Source organism: Dreissena polymorpha, chromosome 3 (genome assembly GCF_020536995.1).
Source record: "Dreissena polymorpha isolate Duluth1 chromosome 3, UMN_Dpol_1.0, whole genome shotgun sequence".
In the NCBI taxonomy this organism is placed as follows: domain Eukaryota; kingdom Metazoa; phylum Mollusca; class Bivalvia; order Myida; family Dreissenidae; genus Dreissena; species Dreissena polymorpha.
Genome location: NC_068357.1, coordinates 53,481,859 through 53,493,328, shown reverse-complemented (window position 1 = coordinate 53,493,328; position 11,470 = coordinate 53,481,859). Strand labels below are relative to the sequence as shown.

General features: G+C 35.2%; 1 protein-coding gene across 3 annotated transcripts in view; it reads left to right on the top strand.

The window, feature by feature from the left end:
- The first annotated feature begins 251 nt into the window (after positions 1-251).
- The window catches only part of LOC127874166 (PCNA-interacting partner-like), a 68,323-nt gene continuing 57,104 nt past the window's right edge, over positions 252-11,470 (top strand). For 2 of the 3 annotated variants that reach the window (XM_052418363.1, XM_052418365.1), the window contains exons 1-3: positions 252-376; positions 10,131-10,328; positions 11,069-11,259. In XM_052418363.1, the coding sequence (XP_052274323.1) occupies positions 10,184-10,328; positions 11,069-11,259 (336 nt within the window). In that variant the 5' untranslated portion in view covers positions 252-376; positions 10,131-10,183. Of the gene's footprint in view, positions 377-9,710; positions 9,789-10,130; positions 10,329-11,068; positions 11,260-11,470 lie in introns of those variants that run through there. The other variant, XM_052418364.1, reaches the window with a different exon arrangement.

Below are 11,470 nucleotides of genomic sequence, written 5' to 3'. Positions count from 1 at the left end.
CTTGCCGTAAGCGCTTGTACTGGGGCCATAATATCTTACGTGCATCGACAATCTCGCGTGGGAAGTCTCTGTTTATGTGGAAATGTGTGCCACGGAGCTTTCTGGCGTTCGACAGGATGAATTCAGTGTCACGAAAGTCTAAGCAGTAAATAATGATTGGTCTTGAGGAGCCGTGCCGGAATTTTCCTAGCCTGTGACATCGAGGGATAGGAGGACATGGGTCGATCTCGAGCTTCTCTCTTAGGAAAGTCGATATTTTGTGAAAGCAATTTTCGTCCCTCTCTTCCGGGATGCCACTTATAAGGAGGTTATTTCGGCGGCATCTAGATTGGAGGTCTACTGACTTATATTCAAGAAGCTTAATTCGCCGATCATGGTCAGACATTGTTGTTTCTATTGAATTAACTTTGATTTGTAAGTTCAGGCAACTGTCAACTTTACTAGATACGCCTTTCATTTCCTGGAATAACATAGATAGCTTATTATCAAGGGAGAGATTCTCGTAGTCCGACAGTGTTTTAGACAGTTCGTACTCACTGTTGCTGCCTGTGTTCGCTCGATGTCGCTTTTTCTCCCTTGCGGCCGTTGACCACGATCCGCCATTTTGACTGAGAGTCTCATTGTCCAGCACATTAAAGTCATTATTAGTGACGAATTGCGATAGATCGTCCGAGTTTTGTTGCTCCATGTTGTGAAAATTCTTTAACTTATAGTCTAGCACAGTTACATACCAAAATTAAATGTTAATAACATTATTTTTCGTTGTTTTTTTAATTTCTCACACTGCTTGAAAAAAAAAACACGGTTAACCGCGCACTCGACCGGAAGGAATATTGTTAAAGAAATTGTTATATTTTAGCGAGTAATTCTTAGTCGTACTAATGTGCAACAATGATGTGGGTCCACTCTCGTTGTTTATTTTAAATGTACATAACCATTTGGCAATAAATGACATCAGGTATTTTCAGTAGATCCAATTTGTTCATAACAGTAGCAAGGTGCCTGAGATAGAGCTGATAAATAGGGATAACCACAGCGGGTGGCTAATACACAGTGTAGACTTCCCCTGTTTTATTATTGGAATTGTTTTTTATCTGATTGGAATTTATGAAGTGTATTAATTCGGGTCTGTTGGCGATCATTTTATGTGCAAAACTGTGTTTGTTACATAATTTCAATCGTTATGCTTTTAAACACAATTTCATGAAACCATTTAATTAAATACATTGGCGCGTTGGTACAGGAATTATAAATCAAGCTGAGTGGTATCAGTTTTTAAATCGCATAACTCGCTTGAATCAACGTTCAATGTCACGCACGCTTAACAAAATTATAAGAACATCATGTGATTCATTATATTTGTTTAAAAAAAGTATGTACACATATTATATGTAATACATTGTTATATTTTGTTATTGTTTGTAATCAACAAGAAAAAAAAACATTATCATATATAAAGCGCTTTACCTTTGCAAAATTCTACATTACATAAAGAAGTATCGTATTTGTTAAAGTGAACATGCTTGACATATTTATAATGCATTATTTGTAGTACAAACGGAATTTGACCTTTAACATTATGCAATCCACATTTTTTAGCGTCGTATTGTAACAGTAGCAGACAACAGGCATCAGGTTAATAAGAATAACTGATGTATTTATTGAACGTGAATAACATCACCAAGTAACATGTTTTGAAATTACAAATAATAGTATAACATTATTCATCTATCAATGGTCATTAAAAGGTATGTTTAAAAGCAAAAAATATCAAAATGTTTGCCGAAATAAACAACTGTGTTGTGTTTGTGTCACGCTCTAATTGGTGGTATTTAAGTCGGTCCATACAATCACCGAAAAGCACCGAAAAGCACTTAATTTCTCTCTATATATATGCAATATATCGTTTCTAGCGTGTGTTAACGGGTTTAATTAGTTATAAATGGTTATATGATTGTATGTCTATACTCCATTTTGCCCAAATTGGATAAATATCGGCAATATACCGACCGAAAAGCACTTCATGTGAAGACCGAAAAGCACTCAATTTCTCGCTGTATAAATGAAAAATTGCGTTTCTATTATGTGTAAACGGATTAAATTAGTTATAAATGGTTATATTTCATGCATATTTATACTACCTTTTGTTTATTATGAGGTATTAATGCCCAAAATTGGATAAATATCGGCAATATACCGACCGAAAAGCACTTCATGTGAAGAACGAAAAGCACTCAATTTCTCGCTATCTATATATATATATGAAAAATTGCGTTCCTATAAACGGATTTAAATTAAATAAAAGTTAAGAAAAACATGTGTGGACAAATACCAAATAAGCCAGATACTTCATTCTGAAATCGTAAATGCTGTACAGATTAAAACTTTAATTTACGGATCATTGTAATTTCCTGCATCGATATCTTTTCATACGACACACGAACACTAACACCGATCTTAATTAAGCAGACAAATGCTTCTGTTATTCACAAATTCAAACGAGCCGCACTTTTATAAAGGATAATAATTGCATATACACTTATATTTGCAAATGCAGCAGCATCTTACTAAAACAAATCCCAGAAAAAATTGAATATCAACCAACAGAACCGACAGAAATGATTCGATGTACGATGTGAATCAAAATTTAGTTTAAGTAATACGACACAAAGAAACTTTTTTAGTTTACGGATCATTTCGGCTTAGAGGACTGAGACAGTCATGTAAAATATCGAATATAATATATATGATTTATAAACAACTGGTAGCAAGTTATAAATATATCGGCAATATACCAACCGAAAAGCACTTCATGCTGTTTATCATCTTATACGTAAATTGGTGTATATGTTTTAAGTATTTCTAATTGACGTGAAACTCTTAAATAGAAATGAAACTCTTAAATAGAAATTGCAGCATGACTTTTAGTTAATGTGTTTTGTATTAATGATAGCGATTTTAATCGTTCCATTAAAACCATTTATTGCGCGAGCATCGAGACACTTTTGAGTTAATGATGTTAGCACAATTCAAGCTGACATAATAGTATCAGTTTTTATACGCCCGTATAAAATACGGGACGTATTATGTGAAACCCCTTGGCGGGCGGGCGGGCGGCGGGCGGAAGGCGGGCGGCGGGCGGAAGGCATCACTTTGTCCGGACTCTAATTCAAATTGTATTCATCCGATCTTCACCAAACTTGGTCAGCAGTTGCATCTAGTTGATATCTAGGCCAAGTTCGAATATGGGTCATGCCGGGTCAAAAACTAGGTCATAGGGTCAATAAGTGCATTTTCAAAGGGGCCACTTTGTCCGGACTCTATTTCAAATTGTATTCATCCGATCTTCACCAAACTTGGTCAGCAGTTGCATCTAGTTGATATATAGGCCAAGTTCGAATATGGGTCATGCCGGGTCAAAAACTAGGTCATAGGGTCAATTAGTGCATTTTCAACGGCGCCACTTTGTCCGGACTCTAATTCAAATTGTATTCATCCGATCTTCACCAAACTTGGTCAGTAGTTGCATCTAGTTGATATCTAGGTCAAGTCCGAATATGGGTCATGCTGGGTCAAAAACTAGGTCAAAGGGTCAATTAGTGCATTTTACTTTGTCCGGACTCTAATTTTATGTTGTGCCAGTCAATTATTTTGGGACGATTGAACTTTACCGGTACCTTAAAAAAGAATGGAAAAGCGTATAATTTTATCGTTGCTAAGCGCGCAACACCTAACACCTTTCGCAACACCTATAAATCCTTTTTATACGCCCGTTTCTAAAAACAGGACGTATTATAGTTTCACCCTTGGCGGTGGGCGGGCAGGCGGCTGGCGGCATCCACAGCAGTGTACGCTCTCTATTTCAAATAGTTTTCATCCGATCTTCACCAAACTTGGTCAGAAGTTGTATCTAGACAATATCTAGGTTAAGTTCGGTTATGAGTCATGCGGGGTAAAAATCTAGGTCACGGGGTCACTTAGTGCATTTCAATGATTTAGCATGGTGTCCGCTCTCTAATTGAAGTTGTTTTTATCTGATCTTCACCAAACTTGGTCAGAAGTTGTATCTAGACAATATCTAGGTCAAGTTCGAATATGGATCATTCCGGGTCAAAAACTAGGTCACAGGTCACTTAGTGCATTTCAAGAATTGAGCATGGTGTCCGCTCTCTAATTGAAGTAGTTTTCATCCAATCTTCACAAAACTTGGTCTGAAGTTGTATCTAGACAATATCTAGGTCAAGTTCGAATATGGGCCATGCCGGGTCAAAAACTAGGTCACGGGGTCACTTAGTGTATTTCAAGGATTTAGCATGGTGTCCGCTCTCTAATTGAAGTTGTTTTCATCCGATCTTCACCAAATTTGGTCAGAAGTTGTGTCTAAATGATATCCAGGTCAAGTTTAAATATGGGTAATGCCGGGTCAAAAACAAGGTCATGAGGTCAATTAGTGCATTTCAAGCATTTAGCATCACCAAACTTGGTCAGAAGTTGTATCTAGACAATATCTAGGTCAAGTTCGAATATGGATCATTCTGGGTCAAAAACTAGGTCACAGGGTCACTTAGTGCATTTCAAGAATTGAGCATGGTGTCCGCTCTCTAATTGAAGTAGTTTTCATCCAATCTTCACAAAACTTGGTCTGAAGTTGTATCTAGACAATATCTAGGTCAAGTTCGAATATGGGTCATGCCGGGTCAAAAACTAGGTCACGGGGTCACTTAGTGTATTTCAAGGATTTAGCATGGTGTCCGCTCTCAAATTGAAGTAGTTTTCATCCGATCTTCACCAAATTTGGTCAGAAGTTGTGTCTACATGATACGTAGGTCAAGTTCAAATATGGGTCATGATAAAGTTATCAAGTTGTCCTAAACCTTCAAACGGGCGTATCTTGTGACAGTTTGGCACTCTTGTTAATTATGTGTAATTTCATTCGCACCTCTCGCTTAACTCAACGTTCAAAGGCACGCGCACTTTCACACTTTATTAGCGCCGTCTTTAATCTGTTCTATCTCTATTTAACGAACAGATTAATGTGAACTTAATTAACACAATTGTTTAAACTAATGCAAGCTAGAATTAATATATGACTACTTGGTATACAATCAGTATCAGTCGAAAATGGATCTTATTTAATTGTGGTTCCTTCTTTGAACTTATGCTGTCCGCCGACATTTAGAATAGGTAGTGTCTGTAATAAATGTATTGCTTCAGATTCACATGTTTGTTTTTTTAAGATATGAAAGATGCAAATGTGTCTTACTTATATTGTTTTCTGGTCTTTAAGCTGTCTTATATATGTGACTACGTGCTATTCTTTGGAGAAATGAAAGATTCAAATGTGTCTTATTTATATTTTATCCATGTATCATGTGTATTCAGTGTCATGCGAAAATAGATCTTATTTCGTAATTTCCACCTTCACACTTTATTAGCGCCGTCTTTAAATAGTTAAGTAAAATAATTAATTTAATATAATGTGCAACGGTGAGGTGGATCAATTCTCGTTGTTAATTTAAAGTACACACCACTTCAGCAATAAATGAAATCAGTTATTTTGGCTGTAAATCCAATTTTTTCAGTACAGTAGCCATGTTCCTGTGTATTGAGCTGATAAGATCACCACAGCAAGTTGCTAATACACAGTGTAGACTTCCCCTGTTTTATTATAGTATTTGTTTTTAACCTGCTTGGAATAAATGACGTGTATTCATTCGGGTCTGATGGCGTTATGTTAAAGGTCATTTAATGCGAAAAGCGGGTTTTCTGACATAATTTTTCAATCATTTAAATTAAAAAAATAAATAATGAAACAATGAACATATATATGTAATTTAATTCGCAACTCTCGCTTAACTCAACGTTCAATGGGACGTGCATAGTTCTTTTTATAGATTATGTACAAATATAACATGCTATACATTGTTTTGTTTATTTACTCAAGAAGTACCAGAAAGAAACATTGTTATGTATAAAGCGCTTTACTTTTGCAAAATTCTACATTAAATAAAGAAATATCGTATTCTTTGTTAAGCGTACGTGCTTGATATATATTCATAAAATAGCATTTTTTTTAAACAATCGGACTTTACCCTTTAATTTGATGCAAATGAAAAGAAGAACTGCCTTGTTTATTTTTTAACTTAATTCAATATTTAACGAAGTCATTATTGACTAAATTAATATGTACATTTTTCAATCCATTAAAATCGGCCCTTATAGTTCACTTTCATGTATATATAGAATAATTGAGTGCCTTTCGGTGTTTCTGTGCTGGCGCGATAGTGCTTTTCGGTGGCAAATAAAAATACTATTGTGCTTTATCTTTAAACTTAAATCAATATTTAACGAAGACATTAATGACTTAATTAACACGAACATGTTTTCAATCCATTATAAATTTCACTTATAGCTTACTTTTAAGTAAATATGAAGAAATTGAGTGCTTTTCGGTGATTCTGTGCTGTCGCGGGAGTGCTTTTCGGTCTTCACATGAAGTGCTTTTCGGTCGGTATATTGTCGATATTTATCCAATTTTGGGCATGAATACATCATAATAAACACAAGGTAGTGTAACTATGCATGAAATATAACCATTTATAACTAATTTAGTCCGTTTACACACAATAGCAACGCAAGTGTTCATATATATAGCGAGAAATTAAAGGGGCCTTTTCACAGATTTTGGCATTTTTTTAACTTATTCATTGAATGCTTTATATTGTTAAATGTAAACATTGGATCATAAAAGCTCCAGTAAAATATCAAGAAAAAAATTAAAAAAAGGAAAAGAACATTGTCCGGAGCAGGTTTCGAACCAGTGACCCCTGGAGTCCTGCCAGAGTCCTGAAGTAAAAACGCTTCAGCCTACTGAGCTATTCCGCCGAGTACACATTTGTACGTATTTTATACCTTATATAAGCAATCTTCGTAGTTTCACAAAATTTAACGACAAAAACAGAACTCTCCAAATTATTCAATCGTTTCGCGTTGCAACGCTTTATAATTTTTAGGTTTTAAAATCGTCAAAAGATGCATATAATGGCTATATTAGAGCATGGTTAATGTTCAGTATTACTGTTTCCTCACAAATATCATAACTAAAACGAAAACTTACGAATCTGAAACAACTTTTTTCAATTTTGTCAATTTACCAAAGCGTGAAAAGATCCCTTTAAGTGCTTTTCGGTCTTCACATGAAGTGCTTTTCGGTCGTAGGAATAGGTCCATTGTTTACATTACAATGGTATCAAATAATGTATGGTCGGTTGGGAAAGTGATGATTTTATAACCACTTTCACCTTTTCCGGGTAGTCCTAAAGGCATTTGCGCGTGTAAAAAACGTTAAAATAGGCCGACTTTTACCGCGATTTACAGGCTGAATCTGAACCTGCCTTAAAATATTTTTACATGGATAGAAACTGTGGAGGTTCTCCTGTGCAACAATACCATTATAATAAATATCGAGTCAATAATACCGTTTTTATAACCCCGTTTACCTTTTCCGGGTTTTCCTTAAGGCATTTGCGTGCAGGGTTTTTTTTGGCCCGAGTTTATAGCCAAAATTTGGCTATGTTCCCAATCCCAAAAAGTATACTTTTTTCCCAAAATGTGGCAAAAAATTCCCAATTGCCAAAAAAAAAAAAATTTTTTTTATTTTTTTTAGAAAAAAGTCTTATGTGTATTTTATCTCAATTTTAATTCAATTACATCTAACAAAGTATTATATGATTTTTTCTTTTAATTTGAATGATTATAAAGAGTTAAATCAAATTTAGTATTTCCCTAATTAGTGGACTTTTCGTGTGGAAAAAAAGGCTAATGAAAATAATCCCAATGTCATGAAAATGCCGTTAAAATTCCAAATTCCAAAGCCATGGGCTATCTTCCCAAAAAGTGGAAAAAAAACCCTGGCGCGTGTAAAAAATCCCGTTAAAACAGGCTGACTTTGACCGCGATTTACAGGCGGACTCTGACCCTGCCATAAAATATTTTGACATGGTTAATAACTGTGGAGTATTTTCTTTACAACGGTACCATTATATTTAATATCGGACGAATAATAATGCATTTAAAACCATTTTTGGTTTGATGCTTCGCCTTATTTCATATTATGCTTTCTCACAATATTTTTTTACATATTTAGAAACAGTGGAAGAATACCATAACGACGGTACCAAAAATGTATGGTCGGTTGGAAAAAGGATGCTTTTATAACCCCTTTTAGCTTTTCCGTGTTTTCCTCAAGACATTGTTCTGTGTAAAAAAACACGGTATTTTTCTGTCAACTTTTACCGCGATTTACAGGTTGACACTGTCCCTGCCATAAAATATTTTAACATCATTAGAAACTGGGAAGGTCCTTCTTTGCAACGGTACCATTATAATTAATATCGGACGAATAATAATGTTTTTATAACCCCTTTTACCTTTTCCGGGTTTTCTTTACGGCATTTGCGTGTGTAAAAAAACCGTAAAAACAAGCCGACTTTGTCCGCGATTTACAAGCCGGCTCTGACCCTGCCATAAACAATTTAATATATTATTAGAAACTGTGGAGGATCTTCTTTACAACGGTACCATTATAATTAATATCAGACGAATAATAATGTTTTTATAACCCCTTTTACCTTTTCCGGGTTTTCTTTACGGCATTTGCGTGTGTAAAAAAAACCGTTAAAACAGGCCAACTTTGTCCGCGATTTACAAGCCGACTACGACCCTGCCATAAAATATTTTGACATGGTTAGAAACTGTAGAGGATTTTCTTTACAACGGTACCATTATAATTAATATCGGACGAATAATAATGCATTTATTACCATTTATATCGGTTCCGGGTTTTCTTTACGGCATTTGCGTGTGTAAAAAAAACGTTAAAACAGCCCAACTTTGTCCGCGATTTACAGGCCGACTACGACCCTGCCATAAAATATTTTGACATGGTTAGAGACTGTAGAGGATCTTCTTTACAACGGTACCATTATAATTAATATCGGACAAATAATAATGCATTTATAACCATTTATATCGGTTCCGGGTTTTCTTTACGGCATTTGCGTGTGTAAAAAAAACGTTAAAACGTTAAAACTTTGTCCGCGATTTACAGGCCGACTACGACCCTACCATAAAATATTTTGATATGGTTAGAATCTGTAGAGGATCTTCTTTACAACGGTATCATTATAATTAATATCGGACGAATAATAATGCAGTTATAACCATTTATATCGGTTCCGGGTTTTCTTTTCGGCATTTGCGTGTGTAAAAAAACGTTAAAACAGGCCGACTTTGTCCGCGATTTACAGGCCAACTACGACCCTGCCATAAAATATTTTGATATGGTTAGAATCTGTAGAGGATCTTCTTTACAACGGTACCATTATAATTAATATCGGACAAATAATAATGAAGTTATAACCATTTATATCGGTTCCGGGTTTTCTTTACGGCATTTGCGTGTGTAAAAAAAAACGTTAAAACAGGCCGACTTTGTCCGCGATTTACAGACCGACTACGACCCTGCCATAAAATATTTTGATATGGTTAGAATCTGTAGAGGATCTTCTTTACAACGGTACCATTATAATTATAATTAATATCGGACGAATAGTAATCCAGTTATAACCATTTATATCGGTTCCGGGTTTTACCTAAAAGATTTCCGGGTTTTCCGGATATTTCCGGGTTTTATACCTGCCCTTTTAATTGGTCAACTAATCTGCAAGCGACAATTTGATTGGTTGTATTTAGCTTGTAATTGGAGCCGAATTTGACATTACAAAAAGGTAAACAAATCGACTTCTTTAACATTTTAAACATTAACATCGTCATTGATGTCCACATATTGCTAATGCAAAACAGAATGATAAATGTCTGAAAACACTCGTTCTATCAAAAACAAAGAAGATCTACCAATTAACGTGTAAATATAGATTTTTGTTGAGCACGAAATTATATGACACTTAAGTTAACAAATGTTGATTTTATTTATTATGTGAACCATGAACGGTGCATACATATTTGCTAAATTCGCAGATAATTGCGCGTATATTGCGTTTTTATATATGGTAACGTTTCAAACTGAAAGAACAATACAAACCTTGAAACACTTCGTAAATTTGTTTCAGAATTTCAAGACTGAATCAAGTGTCAGGAGTCATTTAGCACTTGCAGAGCAGTCATGACTGAATTAGGTTCCCGGTGGGACACAGAAAATCCTTGTCAGGATAGCCCCGTGTACTGTGTTCCAAGCTGTGACATTGAAATGGTGAAGAACAGCCTTGGAAAACTTCTACAACACATTGCCAACGATTTGGCTCTTAAAGGTTGAACTTGATCTGAACAAAAGAACTTTATTTGTTCTAGTTACCACTCTACTTTTTGCATGTTTTTCTCAAACAGTAGTAATTTCCAGCTGTTCTTGATCTGGATGGGTACGTCGAAGAAACCAATTCTGGCTTTAACTGTTTTAAAATATTTTATTGTAGTTGCCACTTGTCCAATTTAGTCAGATATTTAAATATACATTTTTATTATTTTTATAAAGAAACTTACGTTTGTCTTCAAAAAAGTAAATTCACTTTTTGACAAATACTATATAATGTTAAAATTGGTTGTCTCAAAATCATGGGGGACTGGAATCTAGAATATTAAGTTTCTTTGTAAAGTTTTCACATTATTAAAAATCTTTTTGTAATAAATGCACACTTTTTGCATATTTACTAAAAATTGTAAACATTTAAAGTGATAAATAAACAGCAGCGGTTTTAAAGACTCAATTTAACAGGAGGTCTGCCTAGCGCCCGGGTGGTCATGGGTTCGATCCCCACTGTGGCGCGTTCTTAAGATTTCCCCCAAAGACACCAACTTGGTAAAAGTACTGGTTCCAGGCCCAGGAAACGGACTCTAGAGCGTTTCAATAAGCCTGAGGCTTTCGATGCAATTGAGCTAAAATAAATAGGTTTAAACTAACAGGAGGTCAACATTCAGGTTCATGATTATCAGTTACAAGATTTCCTAAATCCTCAGTTACCTTCACTCAATAAAGGATGTCTTTTTTTTTTAGATGCTTCAAGCTTTATAGTGTTGAGCAGCAGACATCGACTCGTCAGCCTGGTAGCTGTGTCAGGGTTTTCACAGTACTGTGTGACACTGTGTAGACAGTTCGGCTTGCTGAAGAATGAAAGAGTCACGCTGCTGTCACCCATGGATCAGATGATTGCAATTCAGCTGTGTCTTGCAGAGAAGAATAAACAGGTTGATCATGTTTATAATGAACTACCTGTCGTGAATAAGATTTCAATACAAATGCAGGAAGCATGTGAATAACTTTGGATAATGATATCCTGGTGCTGACAGTAATTTGGTCTTTTAAAAATTCAATATTATTTTTTTTTAATGTTGCGCTCTTAAATTTGTGGATCGGTGTACCAACAAATTTAACGGAAATTAATGTTCTGTGAGTAAG